Source organism: Zeus faber (genome assembly GCF_960531495.2).
Source record: "Zeus faber genome assembly, chromosome: 6".
Taxonomy (NCBI): Eukaryota; Metazoa; Chordata; class Actinopteri; order Zeiformes; family Zeidae; genus Zeus; species Zeus faber.
This window is the reverse complement of record NC_137201.1, coordinates 24537619-24556857: the sequence shown is the minus strand read 5'-3', so window position 1 is coordinate 24556857 and position 19239 is coordinate 24537619. Positions and strand designations below refer to the sequence as shown.

Sequence of the window (19239 nt, the reverse complement as noted above, 5' to 3'; positions counted from 1 at the left end):
TTTTAAGTAAGGACTCTTGGGGGTATTCTACTTGGGAAAAGTTTCTTTTTATTGTTATTATTATTATTATTATTTATACATTGAATTGAAGTCATGAGTTATGCCGATAGGATGTGAGCTCTGGCGGGAAGTTGTGTTTTTGAATAAAATAGGCAAAGTGATAGATTTGAATTCGAGGAGAATGATGGAGAACGGTGGAGACAGGGATGAGCTTTAGCAGAATGGCCGAGTCTGGTGCTGTAATCTTTTTTTTTTTTTTTTTTTTTGTTTGTTTGTTTGTTTGTTTGTTTATTCATTGTGTTTTTAGACCAGCAGAGCTGACCAGAGAGCGTTTTACCGTGTTTCTGTTTTTTGTTTTTTTTTCTTCTTTTGTTTGTTTGTTTGGTTTTTTTCCAATGGAAGAACACAAAGATGGTCTGTTTTCGTCCACTGCTATGCAATCTTCAGTAATAGTCTTGGATTTTGAGCCCTTACGTCAAACTATTTTCTGTCACCGGCGAGCGGGGAAACGAGCTCACGGTTATGTTCCCCATCCGACACGTAATCTGGAACTTGTACCGAGACGCGGCCGAAAGACGGACGTCGTAGATTCCTTCCGAGAACGGAGAGAAACTAACAACGGATGAGGGCCGAACCAATGTTTTGTTTCATTGATATCTTCCATCACATTTTCAGCGGTAATCGATTGGTCCTGAGCTCTTCGTTTCCGTTTCCACGGAGGGGACGGTGTCGCTCGTTCATTTACCCCGAAAAATGGGGTTTTCAGACTTCCCAGAATCCTCAGCGTCTCCCGATGCGTCTTTCATGGGTCCTCTCTCGCCGCCTCCACGCCTCCCATCGTCAAGACGGGACCGGCCCCAGAGCCGCCACGCGGTGTGTTTGTCGAAATCAAATCAAAGGACCCGAAGTGGAGGTGTGGTGGCGGCGGTGTAGCAAACGTGGAGTGGGGCGTCTCTCCGGAAAGTGTTTTTTGTGTCGCTTTTGTCGTTACTTTAAGGAACCTGGTATACGGGCCGTGAACACTAGCCGGCGTTGGGGCGTGCCTTTTGTCGCGGGAAATCCAGGACAATCACCCCCGCGCTCTGAACGATTCCCAGCTTGACGAGACGGTTCACAAGGCTCGGGCCCCGCATCAGGCCAGAGCGGGAACACTAATCTACATTCTGAGCCTTTTTTTAAGCGTCAAAGTTTTGGGAGGTCTTCGGAATTTTAGCAATACTTTATGTTCGTTACGCGTGAAAGAACCGACTTTAAATAAGCCCGACAACGTGTGCTCTGTGAAGGAAAAGGCATCGTGAGGCAGAGGGAATGCCACGAAGGTTCTGGCCACACGTCCAAGGTCTGGAAGGAGCTGCGATCAGTCGAAAATCAAAGAAAGGAAAAAAAAAAAAAAAAAAAAAACATTCCCGCCGAAGCCAAATGAGCCTCTGAAGAAAAGCTCTGGTCTTACTTCACGCGCTTCACTCGACAGCAATGTTCAGACCTCCGAATCCGTCTGTCCTTGTTCGTGCCGCCGTTAACGGCGGCTCGAGCGGACGAAACCAAATAACTTCTGTAACCGGGAAGGATGGGACGCGGTGTCAGAACGAGGTCCACGCGCCGGATTTCCGACAGCTTCACAACAGACTGTAATTTAAAAAAAAACAAACAAAAAAAACAAAAAAAAAAAACGACCACGTGGAAATAGCCTGAATATAGTTGTTTAAAAAAAAAAAAAAAGTCTGGATGTTTTCACTATTAAATTAAGATTCTTCTGTGGGATAAAATGTTGATCTCAAGGACCGTACTTCACGCAATGAAAAGATGACATGGACAATTAAAAAAAATATATGTATGTTTCCATTGATGAGTGTCCGATATCTGCATTGATTTGATGTCTGCATAACTTACCTGCTTTATTGACTTTAAAAAAAAAAAGGCATATTCCCAAAGACCCCGGCAGGCCCAGCGGCTCGGTCCTCTCGCTGTGGGTGAAGTTGTTTAGGTCGGTGGATGGGCTTCGTCTCCGCTTCCCAGTGTCCTGTCAGTACGCGACCTCTCGTGGCTACGCTGAACACCACCGCTCGGATCTCCCAGTGAATGTAATCGTACGGAGAGCGGAGCTCACCCTTTGGTTTGTCCAAATTGTACACTTTTCAGCCGGTTCACCATGTTCGATGGCGTGACGGGCTCTTCTGGGAGGGTTAGGGTGTTGTCGGCACGGCGATAGAACCGCCCGTGGTCCGTTTTTGTGACGCTTGTACTCTGGCCCAAGGAAATAACGCTGTCTTAATATGGTGTAGTCGTTTATTACATGCATAATTGCCCCTTTCTTTGAATAATACTTGAGAAAACTGAAAAACAAACCAAGTACCTGACTAGCTAATGTGTTGGAAGTATGTACTAGTTATCCTGTGCTGTGTCATTTGTTTCTTGAGGATTTAGAATTGTATGATTTGTCGATAGGGGGGGGGGTTCACTGGGGTTTGTGAAACCCATCTATCTATACATTGAAATATATTAACGAGTGATAAAGCAAAATGGTTGATTGTAGATAAGAGTAACAGTAAATTCAGGAAAGAAAGTCCAAACTTTATGGCAGAGTTGTGCTCTGCTGCTGGTTCAGTGCAGATCCTCGTGCGGCCACAACGGGCGGTATGTGTCACACGAACCAAGCGGTCCTATCGTTTGAGACCAAGGCCAAATTGCTGAAGAACCTTTTCTTTTTTTTTAACTTGGTTTGAGTAAATGTGAATGTTATGGATGGTAAACAAAAAAAGTAAATGCTGCTGTACCACATTTTATATTGTTTTCAATAAAATTAGCTAAAACAAACAATTAAAATAATTGTCTGTGATCCTTGTAGCCATGTTGAGTATTGACAGGCTGCGGTAATGACTGCACCTTGAGGTTGAATTGGATCATAGATCATAAGGATCCTTTACGAGCTGCACGGTTGAGACATTCTTGTATCCCTGACTAAAAATAATTTGTAAATATTAGAAATTATATAACGTTACTTAATATATAGAGATTAGAGACCATTGTTCAGTGATTGTTCGGAGCTAGAACCCGACTGGGGCCTGTGGGGTTTCCTCCAACCCTAAAATGAGCGGTTGGAGTTGGTTCTGAGTGCAAGAGAATGTGTTCGCTTGGAAAAATAAGGTCCCTTCTCTTCCTGACCAGATAACCGCAGTAATACAACTTTGAGAAGACTGTGGAGCGCACCCCATAATGCATATTAGATGTCGATTAAGACAGCAGTTCTTTATTGCATGACCTACATTCATTCAGCCCTTTTCACGTGGTTACAATAATCTTGCCCCTCGCCCCCAAACCACAACTCTTATTGTAGTGCAAATAGCTAAATAGTCAAAAACTTTTTTTTTTTTTATCTCTGGAAATCCCTGAAATACTTAACTTAAAATTTCCCGGAAGCATTAAAAAAAGTTAAATTGCATAGGAGCGAAGACAATATATAATAGGGTTGACCCAATACAATTAATAAAAAAAAAAATTGTATATTATGAATGAAAGCGGAGGAATAACTTCTTTGGTGATTCTGAAAGGCACACTAGCGCAGCTGAACTCGGGGATCAACTGTTTGTTTGTTGATCCTCCCATCCAACCGTTTACAAGAGCAATTTGCATAGAGTATAAAAAAAAAAAAACAGTACCAAAGATAATTACTTCAAAGTTCAACCGTGACAATCAGCAACTTCTCAGAACACTGCATCGATTAGTCCTTTTTTTTTTTTTTTTTTTTTTTTTAAAGAACCCAAAAGCTGCCTCGGCACAGACTCCGAATACTGACCTCACAGAACCTAAAAGGTAACGACTTGTTGTGACGCACCAGGCGGGCCCTCGGTCGCCCTCGTACCCGGGGTCGACTTCTCTTCAGGATTTGACCAGTTTGAAGCCCTGGCCCGTGTCCAGTACGGCCGGTGGGAACCAGTTGAGTTTGACCCTCTTGAGGCAGCGCAGCCAGACGCCGCAGAACCAGAGCAGGTTGAGCCCTCCGCACCAGAGCGCCAGCTGCACCACGGGGAAGGTCACCCCGGGGAAGTACTTCCTCCAGTGCTTGGTGACGTCACTTCCTGTGGGCAGGTGCAGCGTGTAGTCGCCCCAGTGCCTGGAAATGCCGTAGGTGGCTCTGACGGCCCGCCCCCTCTCGGACCAGCGGACGCTGCTGCGGGCCTCGCAGTTGTAGTCCACCCACTGGGACGTGAAGTCCCCGAGCTGGGGCGCGTCCTGCAGCTCCACGTCCGCCGGCCGGGCCAGCTCCGCCCCCTGCACGGCCACGTACACGCCCTCCACCTTCTGCACCTCCTTCACCCACGGCGCGGCGTTCTCGCAGTCCAGCACCAGGATGAGGCGCGAACAGAAGCCGGCGTTCTTCTCCCGCCACCACTTCAGGACGTGGTCCAGACGCAGGGCGTCGCCGCCTGAGGGGCACAGGAGGCAGCAGCAGAGGTCAGAGGTCGCGCAGTGTGATCCTTTTAGACCCTACGTCTGGTTTTAGAACTTCGCCCAATTATGCAACACTGAGATGAACACAATGAGATAATTTTTGCATTTGTAAGTCATGTGTTCCTATAAAACTATGTTTTAGTTTCTTTGCTATGTTTGATGTGATGTGTGTGATGTTTGTTATGCATGATGTGAAATATATTGTTATAGATTGCAAGGAGATAAAGGGAAACCGTTTTCACCTAAACCTTATTTTTCCATCATTTGGAGGCAACCCCAGTGATCGGCATCTGAATTGTTTAAATTGATTTAGTATTGATAGTGTAACTTCAACCACATGCCAAGCATCCGGGCAATCGTGGTCGCCGAAGAGGCTTGTCGGGATTGGCCCCTTGTACTACGTTGACTACCAATGATCCAAAAATGAGATTTAGATTTAAAAATGAAGGAATTGTTCTTTCTTTCTGATGTACACAGCTAATGGGGATCCTAATAAAACTAACAGTATCACAGACTCAACAAAGGCAATGGTTGCCTCTTACTGTGGACCCATCATGCTCAGTCATATAGAATGGTGAAAGTTCAGCACATTTTGGATCAGCGAATTCCACCGAACGACAATTTCCTAAATTCCAACCTGCCAGCGCCCACTCGCCGGAGCGGTGGGTGTGCCCGCTGTAGAAAACCATGTAGGTGTCGTGACGAGGCCCCTCGGCGGTGCGGAGCTCCAGGAAGGCTTTGAGCTTGGCTTGCAGGGTCTCCAGCGTCACCCCGCTGGTGGAGTAGTCGCAGCCGAATGACTCGATCAGGTGGTGGGAGAAGAAACGCTGCACGTTGCTCAACATGCTCGTCGAGCGCAAGTTCAACCTCTGCACTTGGTCCGGAGGCAGCAGTAGGGGCTGGCCGTCGGGGCTACAAGGTGACGGGGACACAGAACGGAGAGGGGATGGGGATGATAAACAGGATTACATGAGAAGAACAGGCACAATTCAAGTAATTCCAAAAAAAAAATCATAATAATAATAATAATTTAACACCAGTACTAAGTGTACTTTTGGAAATAGGGAGTATGAAACTCCCCATAAGTTTGATGGCGACTGTCTGATACTTCCTCTCATTCATTTTCATCACCTGCAGTAGTTGGTGGGGATGACCACGGCGTAGCCCACACAGGTTCCTCCCAGACAGTTTCCAAGCTCATGGAAAAGGCCGTGGAAGAGCGACTCCAGGGGCAGGACGAGTAGAAATGTACTCACAAAGAGGCTGCTGAAAGACTGAGAAGCACATTCACTCAAAATGGAGGTCATTTTAAGTATAACGCATGAAGGGGGAACTGCAGCGATTGGGAATGTAAGAGGGTTCCACAGAGGTATTATTTGCCATATGGTCCTGGAGATAAATTCATGTTAAGAAGACATTAGAAAAATGTGTGTTAATGTGATGTGTGTAAACAATAACACGACATACAAACCCTACCTGCCATGTAAGAACAGCAAGCATTATGGTTGACAGCAGCGTGAGGCGCACCAGGCGCTCGGAAATGAGGCAGAAGTGCCTCACGCCCTTCGAGGCCATGACCTTGTCCAGGCTGGTGACCTCTGACCCCTGGGCCACGCACACCCGCTGGCAATCGCTGATCTTGGAGTGAAAGCCCCACACGGTGATGACGAACACCATGTGGCAGACGGCCCAGAAGAGCCCGCTGACCACGAAGGCCGGGACCATGAGGTACCACCGATCCAGGTCACGGAGCTTCATCGCCGCCAGGCCGAAGAACCCCGCCTCCGCCGCCAGCAGAGGGAGCAGAGAGAGCCTGCGCAGGCCCCTCCACACCAGGAACGGCTGCCAGCGCTCCGTCACCGACAAGCCGCTGAAGTAGACGTCGAGCAGCGGGTCGCAGATGAGCTGGCTGAGGAAGCAGGCAAGGGCGTAGGGGTTGGTGGAGACGCCCAAGGACCCGAAGAACAGCGCGGCGGCGACGGCGGCGAAGCAGACCAGGTTGGGCAGCGCCAGCAGAGCCTTGGTCCGCAGGGCGACCATCAACGCGGCCAGCGCCCCCACCAGCACCGCCACGCTCAGCGACTCCTGGATCAGCAGCGAGGTGCTGGCGAAGCCGGCGAGCTCCTGGAGCTCGGCGGAGGTGAGGAAGGCGGGGCGGTATCTGGCGCGTCCGCACAGTCGCTCCAGCGTGGCCCACAGGGTCCGCAGGACCACGCTGGTCAGCAGCAGGTAGCCGGCCCACCGCTCCTTCACGTCCCTCTGGAGGACAGGGCTGTTGAGGAAGCACAGGAGGCCCAGCAGGAAGCCCAGCCACAGGTGGAGCAGACACCGACTTGCCCTCTCCATGTTGAAGTAGTAGTAGAGGACGCTCGCCAGCCCCAGGACGCACAGCGCCAGGACGAAGACGATCAGGATGTTGGACTCCTGGCTCGTCTCCCACCGCGCGTACAGACCCAGGCCCAGCGCCACCAGCAGGCTCAGGCCGGACAGGTAGCCCGGGACCCGCACCCAGGACCACACGCTGACCTCTCCGCTCACCTCCTCCAGCCTGGTCATGGCGGCGTGCAGGCAGTGGCTCACGCAGTAGCGTATGAAGCGACACATCGTGGACGGGCTGCTCCGGGCTGCACCGCGGGAGAGCGGGTCCGTCCGAGGGCGTCGCAGCGCGGCCCGCGTCAATTCATAACAACGGTGACGTCAACAGCAGCGCTCGGTGGGTCGCGTCGTTAGCTCCGCGCTAGCAGCGCCGCGTCCCGCCGGGCGGCAGCTAATCCTCCAACGACGTTCAAGGATTCTGACGTGGTGACGTAAAGTGGTTTTTTTTGGGGGTTTGTTTGGTTTTTTTTTTAAGTTTGTTGGGTTTTTTTTTAACTCGCGTAATAAGATTGAGCGTGGGCCCAGGCGACAGCGCCGGTGAGGTCGTGTTCCTTTCGGAAAGTTTAAAAACTTCCGAAAGTTTTGGGTCAGACGACCGCCGCCATGTTTCTATTATTCTGACACTTCCGCTACGGCGAGTGTGAAGAGGCAAACTTCCGCGGATGTCAGTTCGCGTGGAATCGAACGGGAGCGTTGAGCGGCCCCTGCAGCGTTTTACGTCTGTTGTGTTTTGCACTAGTTTGGGAAACTCTGCTCTAACTCGTTTGAAAGGGGATTTTAAATTGATAGTTCGTGATTTCCATTGCAAGGTTCATTCTGGTAAAAAAAAAATGATATTCACGCATTTACAAGTTTTAAGCAGTTTTTTTTTAAACAAATATTGTACATTAAAATGTGATTTAATTAAAACATGTTATCTTATTCTCATTGCCTATTAGTGTGTATACTCACACACACACACACACACACACACACACACACACACACATACACACACAGGTCAGCCTCAACCAGAACTTAGCATCAGAACTGGACCATGGAGCAATGGAAGAAGGCGGCCTGGTCTGATGAATCACCTTTTCTTCTACATCATGTGCATGGGCGGGGTTAGGGTCCGATCCGATGGAGCATCTGTGGGATGTGCTGGAACAACAAGCCCGATCCATGGGGGCCCCACCTCGCAACTTCCAGGACTTAAAGGATCTGCTGCTAACGTCTTGGTGCCAGATACCACAGGACACCTTCAGAGGTCTTGTGGAGTCCAGGCCTCCACGGGTCACAGCTGTTTTGGCGGCACAAGGGGGAGCTACACAATAATAGTGGTAATTAGTAGTGGTTTTAATGTTGTGGCTGATCAGTGTGTATACACACTACCCTGTCTATTGCCAACCATGCTGGATTAAATTTACATTTCCCTGGCATAGTTTGTCATAAAGGAGATTTTGGGAGATTTTTATTACATTATGATTTGAATATCAAAACCAACGGGAAACACCATCATTTCATGATCACGTTTTTTTTTTCCCAAGAACTTTTCAAGCACTTCAGCACAAAAGGGGCTATTTGTAAAGGTATTCCAGTTCTTACATTTCTGAGGACGAAATTCAAGCACTTTAAAGCACCCCGATTAATAAAGACAGACACACAAGACATACAAATACGCTGAAATGACTTTATTTATAAAAGACAAGAGGAACCACACAACAAGCACACTTTGTTCTGCAAAATCAAAATGTTTCTAATGGATTTAGTAGTCTTCATGCAAACAGTCCAAAAGTAACACTGGAAGACATTTGCACCCACTTATCACAAAATAAGCTTAGTTTAGAAAGCGAAAAGTTATTGAGAAATCTTTTTTTTTTTCCTTCTGTTTTTTTCCCCCCGGTCAGTACAGTGTAATACATAGGTTCTATTACCAGAGGATTTTAAATAGTTGAAAAATGTTGTGGAATGAAAACACTACATTGCAGGATTTCGACAGACAGTTTCTTTTCAGACAGTACCATTAAAACAAACGTACTTTTTGGCAAACAAAGCTTTTATAGCGTGTGTATAATGTATTTCCAGGGGCATGATAAACGGAAAATAAATGTAAAGAAGGCACCTTAGAATCAGGATTTGTTTGGGCCTATTAATGGTATTTGTCAAAAAATAAATTGTGGTACCCTTTGTGACTATAGATAATAAAGTGCCATTGACAAGAACTTGACAGCATGTATTCAGAACTGAGCACCGTCATTTGCTCACACACCTCCAGCTCCAGTCATATAGTTTGCCTGTTCTCAAAAACAGGCACATACATGCTTTACATTTAAGGTGATAGTGTCATTGGGTAAAATATCCACCATAAAATACAGTACGTTCAGATTTAACTTGCTGGCTATTGCGAAAAGGGTATTTCATGTTCCTCTTGGGCTTGTGTAAGAGACGGTGTGGGGAAAAAAAAAAAAAAAAAAAAAAAAATTTATTACAAAACCAACATATTAGTGCAAATAACTAGCAAGATGAGATATTTTAAGTTCAATGACCTTATGTCAACATAATTTGGGAGAGGTGAAATAAAACAATAAAAACATTAGGTGGAGTAAGAATTTTCCAATTCAGGATATGAAATAGTCTCAAGAAATATACCGCTACTCTAAGTTAGAACTCAGCAGATCAATACTGATTTGAAATAATGTGCTTTTTTCCCCATTTGAATACACATGATTTTAAATTGTAAATCTACTACTAGGAAACAATTTAACAATTGTTACTATTTCTAAGAACACCAAGAGGAAATAAGAGTGTGATCTACATTGAAACACTCGTACCTTGCTGGAAAATTGAGTTAAACACAGTTACAGTTTCACATTAGTAAACCTAGTACATATTCCTACCGTATGGTTCAGAAAGTGTTAGAAATGCTACAAACACCACTTCATTGTAAAGGATACAAGTCAGTCATAGCCACACTGAAAATGGCATTGTCACGTCTTATACTGGACAACACCGATATTTTTGACTGTTGAGAACATACTTGAGCAAAGCACTTTTTTTCTGGAAAGATAAATTGCGAATCAAGAGTTTTAGAGAGAGAGATTACCGTAGGACTGTAAGAGAAGAGCGAGCATGCTGATCCTTCTTCCATCTCAATCTCTCCAATATAATCACAACTTGTCAGACTGCTGGAGTTAGGTTATTTTTTTTGTATTTTACCGTCACACTAAGGAGTGTGCCTAGCTTATTTAAACGGATCCAGGTAAGAGACCCTTTGACTGAGAGAGCTCGGTGTGAGATGGAATGGAAATCATGGAGTGGGGCAGCGATCAATATCTTGATAGCATTCACTTTCCATCTCTTAAAAAAATCTAGCTATTTATTAAAATATATCAATCTTACCATATGTACTGCGCACGTGTGTGTGTGTGTGTTTGTGTGTGTGTGTCTGTGTGTACTTTCATTGTATTTGTGGGTGTAAGGATATGAAAAAATAACGGTCATCTGTAAACTTCATTCTCTCATTCTGTGCAAACTGCATTGTTTCGGGGGCAGGGCATGGATCGGGAGAAGAACGCAGCAGGTTGAGTTTGGCAGTGCAGCAGTCGAAGGGATGGGAACAGTTCTAGACAATGACAGAAGCGTTGTTGTTTTTCTTTTCTTTCTTTCTTTGTTATTTTGCCTAGCTGTGGAGCAGGATGGGGTCCTCCAGTTCATGGAAGCCGGGCACGGAGCTGCTCTGGCTCTCTCCGGAGTCGGAGTCGTACGGAGCGTCGGGCAGCTCGGCGAAGCCCCACGCCAGCTGGTCGTCCTCAAACTCGGAGCGTGGCTGCAGCGCCGCGTCGGCGTAGTCCTCCTCCTCGTTGGAGTTGAAGTCCTGCGGGATGTAGAGCATCTCGGGGTAGTTGCGCGACACCAGGTCGCTGGTCGTCGCCAGGGACACCTTGCGGAAAGCGATGAGGTGCATGTGGGAGAACTTGACGTACTTGTAGCGCCTAAAGCCCAGCGACTCTACGGCGACGCGCCAGCTACGCATCATGAGGGCGTGGCGGTTCTGGTGCGAGGAGTCCGGCGTGATGATGAGCAGCAGTCCGTGCAGCTCCAGCAGCTCGTGGGCCTTCTTGCAGCAGATCCAGCGCTGGTAGGGTGACGGGAAGTAGGACAACAGCAGGGAGAAGACGGCCACGTGAAAGAGCTGCGCCGGCAGCGCGTCGATTGGGTTGTGGAGGTTGCGGAGGAAGGCGTCCACGGCGTCGCCCGCCAGCTGGAGGGGCTGCTGGAGCTGCAGGTTGAGGAAGTCGCACTTGTAGACGCTCTGGAGGAGAGATGAGGCAAGTTTAGCACACATCAGGTGGGGACGTTTCCCCTTCTACTACCCGTTTAGCATTTCAGTTCCTATCAACACAAACTGAGATAAAAAGATAGAAAATTCTGTATAATATTAATTTATTTTTATGAAATGCATGTTTCTTGTTTCAGCCCACAGGTCTGAGTAAGAGTAATAGTCTTTGGCCTTAGCAGCAGGCCAAAAATGTACGGTACTTAATTTTTGTACAATTTGAGATATTATTTAAAGTTTGTTTTTTTAGTTAAATGTTTATTGTTTAAGTGCACTTTAGAAGTACACATGTGTACAGTCAGTACCTGATGTTTGTAATTATTTATTGTTTATAGACCTGCCCTGAAGAGTAAGTCCTTCAAGTTTCAAGGTTAACGTGATCAAATTGGCAATGGCTTTATCTGACTTATTTCCTGTGTTGAAATGGATTATACAGCCTATAATGTCTATAATATAGACATTTATAAAACACTGACTGCCTGAATCTATCATGGTATCCTCACAGTGGTGGCCTGCTGGCAACAAACCTTTACTCTTAAAATAGCTCTGTTTTAGTGTTACAATAGCCTAGAGTATCCATCCATTGTGCTAATAAGTGGTGCTATCAATGGCGTTTGGGTGTTTGTATGTGCGTTAATGGGGTGGGGGGTGGCGGAGTATCCTTGGGCTGGTCGGGGTAAAAAAAAAAAAAAAGTCCAGGGCCATTCTTTTAGCCCCAGTCTGTCCCTGACCACGGACCCACCACTGATGAACTGATGCCGAAACCTCACTTTCTAATTTGTAAGTACATTAGTAATTTATTAAATAATAAATATTGATAAAACGTTAGTCCTTTTGTCGTCTGCCTCCTTAATGACATGTACCTTTGGTTTTATTTGAGGTTCATAACAGTATGTTCTACTAAGCAGTTGTTTGCTCCATTAGTTTGTGATTCACATGCACTAAAATTCACCGTTTGTTAATTGCTGGCTGCAGCTGAATGTATTATTATTATCCTTCTTATTATTCTTATCATTATTATTTATAAAATTGTGACTGTATAAAGCATGTGCTAGTTGCTGGGGTTGCATATGTCTCATGCCCACCTCATAAACCATGTGCATTTATTTTTGAAACAGCAAGTCAGGGTGAATTGAAAAAACGAACAAAAAAAAAAAGCCAAACAAAGTGAACCATTGGGACTCTGTACGTACCTCAACTGCAGGCACAATGTCAATGCCGACTGTCAGGAATTCATCAAACTCCAAGAAGGGGTTGAAGCAGCTTCCGACGTCAAGAAGTCGCATCTTTACCAGGTGAGAAATCGAACTGCAAAGCGGTCACACAGCAGCACAATTGAGCCATTTCACAGGTTCTTTTTCAATCCCGGTGTATTACTACGGGGAAGCCTGCTGCATGTCACAGAACATTTGGATGCAAGCTTTCTTCAGGCACCCACCCAACTTACCTAGGTGTAGTGCTGGTGGGTTGGACACTCAAAGCTGCTGCAGTCAGGCCCGTGGCAAGCCTGGCCCTTTTCTTATCCTTTTCCAACATTCTTTTTATCCCACCATCCAAGAAATATTCTTGACAAACACTGGGGGGGGGGGATATTATTCAAAAGCCATAGTTTGCGAGAGTGACATGTAGAAAACAATGGATAAAAAGTTGGAGCTGCGAGTACATCTGGGCAACTGGATTTGATGGTTCGCTGATCGTTCCATTTATTTTCCTGCTTTTTTTTTTTTCCTCTCCAAATCTAAGAATAACAAGAAGAATTCCAAAAACAACTTAAAGAGAAAAAAGGATGAGACTATTTGTACTACCCCATTCATTTCCCTTCAACTCCTAGTTCAACAGTTTTGTATGTAAAATAAAACCAGTGGACTGTAGCCTTGACAGCCTGTTTATAAGACTCTTGGTTTTATTCACGAATAAGGAGAAACGAAACAAAATGCCAAAGTGCAAAAGTGTGTGAGGCAACAGTTAACAGCACTTCCCATCCACATTTAGTTTCATTTGTCTTTCAGCTGGCTTCACAACGAACATCTTATACTCTTTGAAATCACGAGAGAATTTACCTTTCAGAAAGCTTTGATCCACGCCAGTTTTATGAAATCTCTTAAATCTAAATCTTGGGGTCTCCCTGAACCAGCTCCATTGTAGGTCAACAGCGCTCCAAAGGTGTGATGGGAAGATTTACCATTCTTGGGCTCAATGCCGTCAACTTTTCGCACCCGACTGGAGTTTCAACAACATCTGCAAAGTTCAACTCATGCTAGGCAAGTCCTTTTCACCCACTTGTTCCCAAAACAAGGGTACAGGCTGCCTGTATCAAACAGGAGCACAGACTGGACTGCCTGTATCGCAAACTAGATATCGCTGCAGTTACAAAGTCGAATAGTTAAGTCTAACAGCCACTTCCCCTTACAGGCATCGCAGTCTTCTTGTGGTTTGAAGCTGTGAAATCCTTTGTCTAACACAAGTGAAATTAAAATTAATTTTTAGTCCAAAGAAATGTATACATTCATTTTGGTCAGAATATACATTACCAAAAGAAGAAATTAATGTTTATTTTATCTTTCTTCAAGGATATAGCCATCTTTATTGGCATTTTTATAGTCGTGGACTTTGGCACTTATTGACCTGTTGGGTACTAATGACTTTATTGGTCAAATATATTTAATATAATATTAAAAAATATTAACCGTTGAGATTATTTTATTGCCTCGTTCCCACAAATCTCACAATCTATCCTTCCAGATTTTGAAAGGTTTAACAGGGTTCAGGGTACATGCAAGTGCAGGATATCTAGGCTTGATGGATAATAAAAATTGGTATCTGAACGCCACTTTAGTAGTTTGAGCCTAAATTCCATTTTCACATACATCTACCAAAAGCTTTTACGCCTTTTTTTCCTCAAATTAGAAAAGCAGTCTTTAATTTACGTCAAAAGTGACATTAGTCCTACCTGCGACACCACTCGATGCGTCCCTCTCCCTCGCAGCTTTGTGCCCAGTGGTTGTCGGCGAGGTTCTTCATGGCCAAGGCGTACTCGCTCAGAGTCTGCTCGTCCTCACAGTGCTCTCGCCAAATCTTGTCAAAGTCCCCCACTAAAACAAATTAAATCACAATTGAAGGGATACAACACATTCTAGAAGGTTGGAAGAGCAAACGGAAAAAGCCAGAACAATAACATTTAACAGAGTAAGCCTTCATGAAAAGCTGCCTGCGCTTAGTGATAATACCGTACTTTGTTTCGAGCTGGAATCCTCTAAAATGCAGGTCGAAATATTTCACCGAGCCCCTCTGTGTGACACAGCAACACAGCTCCAGAACCCACTTGCTTGCTGCGGTTATCCAATTGAGGTTATGAAAATATAGAAGAACTCCTTTTGGCAGAAATGGCAGAAAAAGCTCCGGCTGCTTGTGGCTCGCTGTCGCTTCCACATTCCCTCAGTGATCATACTTCAGGCAGCAACAGAAATGGAAGCGTTTCTCTCAAAAGTCATCCTCAAATAGTCGTTTTCGCATTAGTAGTGTCAAAAAAGTAAAATAAATCCCTTCAGAAAATGTTCACTGTTGCCCAGGTTTTCAGTCTGAGAACAAGGCAAACATGCTGATAAGCGCAAAGTCCCATGACCACAAGGAAAACACTATACCAGTTTTGCAGAAATGAAAGGACAACAAGAGGCGCTGTGGTAAACAGCAGTGCCCTGAAAGCATTACCACTGTGATACAATACCAAGCTTGCCAGATCATGCTTTACTTATTAACCAATCATGAGGTCGGCAAGCAGGACCGACTGCTAAGCAACGTTTTTGTCTCCAGAATTCCCAGCTACTCATGACAGCAAAACCTGATTTATCCAGCTATAACCGCGCAACAGTAAATCAACAAACAACACGTCAAAAGTGTAGGACTAGATCACTGGAAAACTGCATTCCTAAAGTGAGAAAAAGGGCAGCACAATCTACTTTAATTATGAGTCTTGTTGGGAAAAAAATGACATTAAAAAACTGCCCTGCATTTTTAAGTGAATAAGGCTGACTCTGCTAATATCAATGACGTTCCATATGAACTGTCTCGAATGCTTTCCATGCCGGGTGTTCGGTTTTTGTTGTTTACTTTGAGATTTGCGTGTAGGGAAACGGGCAAGTACATGTTTTTACTCTCAGGCGGCGTTCTCATTTGAAACAGCCATTTACAGACAAAACCAATAAATAGATAGCCAAAATAAGATTATTAAGGGTTAAATATGGAAACAAGGAGGGCTTCATAGCTGTAGACTACAAAGAATTTAGTTTACCGAATATGCAGTATGTTTATAAATGATGATGATAAAGATAAGTGTGTCTATGTGACACATAGATGCCTGCTAGATAGTTCTAACAGAATTAGAAAACTGAAAATGACAATAAGTATGAATGAATGGCCCAAACTAACAACCTAAATCAATACTCTTCTGTGAAAAATAATAGTTGGATCAGTACTCATTCTGCAAACACGACAGGTTTACGACTCTGAATCTGTATCTGCAGTGCAAAGGTGTTATCCATAGAATTCTAATATGCCTGTGATACTTGGAATTCATGGCCAGTGAATAACAAGAACAACCTGATGCTGGTAACCCTAAATGTCTTCTGTCTGAGCCTTAAAGTTGTCATGTTCCCTTAGCAAGAACCAAACAGCAATGCTGGACAAAAAAAACAACAATTGGAATGTGTAGAAATAAGTCTATTACATAGAAAGTGATGTGTGAAACTTTTGAAGAGCAATATGCCATCCTCGACCCAAGGTGCATCGCCAAACTTTTCAGGATGCATCAAAGGCATTTCAGGCATTTCCTTTGCATTCTCTTCCAAATCTATTTACAACAATTTTAGTGCCTGCTAAAGCACGTTAAGTGCCTGCTAAAGTATACTTCAACACTCCTGCCGGGGAATTTAATTTAGTTAGCCTACTTCCTTTTCGGATCCAGATGTTTCTCCACCTCAACCCTACTTCTTTAACCCTTCCCAGTCCAGTAACATTTTAATAAATGAGAAAGGAAACAGCAAGTCATGTAATGTGTGTATTCAACATGCAATCACAATTGACGCCATCTTGTTATTTAGACAAGACTCCGGGTACTTTGTATGACAAATTTCCTCCAGTAGGTGAGGGTGGTTTTGGGGAGCTGACAGACCAACATAAGACAGGTAGGCACAAGTTAAAAGTCATTTCAAATGTATTAAGAGTGCTAGCACTCCTTCCAAGCTGTTGGATTTTGGTTATGTTTTTTTTGCGAGCGCGAGTGTCCCTAGCTGAAACGTCGTAATCACAGAGCCAAACTGCGGTTCAAAAAGTCACCTTCAAGTTACTTGTCGGTCTCAAACCTCTGTATCGACCTTTACTCGGATAATGGAACCATCAAACTGCTGATTCAGGACGCCTCTGAAGTGACTCATTAGGCCCATGCCCCTGGAAAGGATTATCTAGACAACCTTTAGAGCTTAAGTTGTAAACTGTATTCAGGATATATATGAATACTCATCTGCTAAATATATAAGGTGTATTATTGCTGATGCTATATTATTATAGTGTTATATCAGGACACTGGATATAACTAAGTACCTTTATTCTTAATCATTGAAGCATGTTTACAAGAAATTACTAGTATAAGCAAGTGTATTTTGTGCTGAAGTACAAATGCCAACGTAGTACTTTTACTTTTGCTAGACTCATTTTGTGTCATGGTTTGTGCACCTCAAGTAAAAGGTCTGGGCACTTCTTCCAGCTTCTACTGCTCCAAGTATAGTTTAAAAAGCCTTCTTCCAGTGACTAGTCAATCACGAACCTCCAGGAGAAATGGCCTGAACGTGAGGAGAAATCCGTGATGGATGTACACCGTGTGCGTTGGTGGTGGTGTCCCATAGCAGCGGTGTGAGCCGCGATAAAGAAGGTTAGTCGGACCCCGGGGCCTCGCTTTCACTGCGAACCCTCGCTGCTCCTCGGTGTTGTTTTTGATGAAGCTGCTAGCTAAACGCTCCCGGGGAAGAAAAAAAAAAAAACACCTCGAGGCAACGACGACGCTCGGTTGATAAAACACGCGAGCACGTAGACCGCGACCAGACGGTCGGGTTCGCGGAAGGAGACGACGCCGTGTTGTCCGGGCCGTCCGAACGTTAAACGCCGGCCGCGTCCAGGGCCCCGCGACGAGGCTAACCGTCCCCCACCCCCGCGCCTCCTCCCCCCCCCTCGCGCTCACCTTCCCGGTACTTCCTGCGCAGCTTTCTGTGGACGCTCCTCACCAGCCCGGACAGCTTCTCCTGCTCCCGCCTGCCGGGCCTTTCTTTCGGGATCGGCACGTAGAACGGCTCCGGTGCGGTCTCCATCTCCCCCGTCTCGACGTTGTTCGTGGGGTCCATAATGCGACCGCGGCGTCTTCTCCCGAGTCTCCCTGTCTCCGTCTCCGTCTCCGTCGTCCCCCCCACCCGCCGGCTGCCGGTTCCAGCTGCAGTCCGTCAGACACCGGCTCTTCTCCTCCTCCTCCTCCTCCGCCGCCGCCGCCGCCGCTGCAGGACCCGGCAACAACGCGCGAGCTGATTGGTTCGCGCCGGGGAACGTGCATGCGAAGCGACGTGCCGGCGACCAATCAGCGGCCCGGACGCAGAAACGCCCCCCCCCCCCACAGCTGTTCGTTTGGCCTGCGCGTCTTCACGCAGCGTCGACAACGTTACGACACCGACACCGACACCGACATTAAAATAAAGAACGTTTGGCGTCGCGTGGATTTTCGGGAGGCGGGCGGTGGCAGCAGTCACCGCCGTGTTTTATAAGGCCGCTTTGTGGAAGTAAGTTTCGACATTCTCGGTCGCTGGTCACACGGCAGTCACAGGCGCGACGCGGTGACGCGATAAGGGGGGGAACTCCAAGTCCGGGGGGGGGGGTAATAATTATAAACCAACAATAAATCCAGCCAGATTTTCAAGCACTTGTAAAACAAATAAAAAGCGGATTCATAATGTTGATTATTATTATTATTATTATTATTATTATTATTATTATTATTACTCATAAAAAGAAGAAGATTATCATTTGTATTATTATTATTATTATTATTATTATTATTATTATTATTATTCATAAAAAGAAGAAGAAGATTATCATTTGTATTATTATTATTATTATTATTATTATTATTATTATTATTATTATTCATAAAAAGAAGAAGAAGATTATCATTTTTATTATTATTATTATTATTATTATTATTCATAAAAAGAAGAGGAAGATTATCATTATTATTATTATTATTATTATTATTCATAAAAAGAAGAAGAAGATTATCATTTTTATTATTATTATTATTATTATTATTATTCATAAAAAGAAGAGGAAGATTATCATTATTATTATTATTATTATTATTCATAAAAAGAAGAAGAAGATTATCATTTTTATTATTATTATTATTATTATTATTATTATTATTATTATTATTATTATTCATAAAAAGAAGAAGAAGGTTATCATTATTATTATTATTATTATTATTATTATTATTATCATTATTATCATTATTATTATTATTATTATTCATAAAAAGAAGAAGAAGAAGATTATTATTATTATTATTATTATTATTATTCATAAAAAGAAGAAGAAGAAGAAGATTATCATTATTATTCTTCTTCTTCTTCTTCTTCTTCTTATTATTATTATTATTATTATTATTATTCATTTTCTTTAAGTTATCTTCATTCAGGTTTTTTATTCTTGGACGTACAGTGCTTCTGCATAGTCATCCGGCAGCTACTTCAAGCCCTACAGCAGGGGTCCCAAACTACAGGCCCGGGGCCCACCGCACCGCACAATTTGATGCGTCCCGCTACATGTTTATAGTACATGTTTATAATTGAAAGCCATAAAATCAATGTTAATCGCATAACCTATGCATACAATTTGAATTTGAAAAAAATATATGTGTAACAGCATATGTTTATTTCATTGTATTGCATGTTATTCCTTTGATTTCACATCATTTTTATAATAGCTACTTCCCGTACTTCCTCTTTTTGTCAGAATGTGAATTGTTGATACAGAGGTGGAATGTTTATGGTTAATAATCATCT

At 44.2% G+C, this 19239-nt stretch overlaps 2 protein-coding genes across 3 annotated transcripts; both read right to left on the bottom strand.

Annotated features, from left to right (window-relative positions):
- Positions 1-3227: 3227 nt before the first annotated feature.
- On the bottom strand, positions 3228-7410 carry tmem168b (transmembrane protein 168b). Its single transcript, XM_080003129.1, has 4 exons — positions 5926-7410; positions 5581-5723; positions 5087-5361; positions 3228-4424 (listed from the first exon to the last, which is right to left on the bottom strand). The coding sequence occupies exons 1-4, from the start codon at positions 7051-7053 to the stop codon at positions 3877-3879; spliced, it is 2094 nt and encodes a 697-aa protein (XP_079859255.1). The 5' UTR covers positions 7054-7410; the 3' UTR covers positions 3228-3876.
- A 1081-nt stretch (positions 7411-8491) lies between these two features.
- Positions 8492-17579, bottom strand: samtor (S-adenosylmethionine sensor upstream of mTORC1). Of its 2 annotated transcripts, none has more exons than XM_080003133.1 (5): positions 17373-17579; positions 14094-14235; positions 12591-12719; positions 12337-12451; positions 8492-11119 (listed from the first exon to the last, which is right to left on the bottom strand). In XM_080003133.1, exons 1-5 carry the CDS (start codon positions 17530-17532, stop codon positions 10487-10489), a joined length of 1179 nt encoding a protein of 392 aa, XP_079859259.1. In that variant the 5' UTR covers positions 17533-17579; the 3' UTR covers positions 8492-10486. The 2 variants fall into 2 exon arrangements, with proteins under 2 accessions (XP_079859259.1, XP_079859260.1); XM_080003134.1 differs by lacking the exon at positions 17373-17579 and adding an exon at positions 14376-14492.
- Between the last annotated feature and the right edge of the window lie 1660 nt (positions 17580-19239).

Bases quoted from the DNA above. Each gene is read 5' to 3' on its own strand.
- tmem168b (XM_080003129.1), bottom strand. From the start codon at position 7,053: ATGTGTCGCTTCATACGCTACTGCGTGAGCCACTGCCTGCACGCCGCC. The intron at 5,724-5,925 runs GTAGGGTTTGTA...TGTGCTTCTCAG, and splicing joins TTGCTGTTCTTACATGGCAG to TCTTTCAGCAGCCTCTTTGT. The intron at 5,362-5,580 runs GTGATGAAAATG...GTCACCTTGTAG, and splicing joins ATCCCCACCAACTACTGCAG to CCCCGACGGCCAGCCCCTAC.
- samtor (XM_080003133.1), bottom strand. From the start codon at position 17,532: ATGGACCCCACGAACAACGTCGAGACGGGGGAGATGGAGACCGCACCG. The intron at 14,236-17,372 runs GTGAGCGCGAGG...AATTTGTTTTAG, and splicing joins GCGCAGGAAGTACCGGGAAG to TGGGGGACTTTGACAAGATT. The intron at 11,120-12,336 runs GTACGTACAGAG...TCTCTCCTCCAG, and splicing joins ACATTGTGCCTGCAGTTGAG to AGCGTCTACAAGTGCGACTT.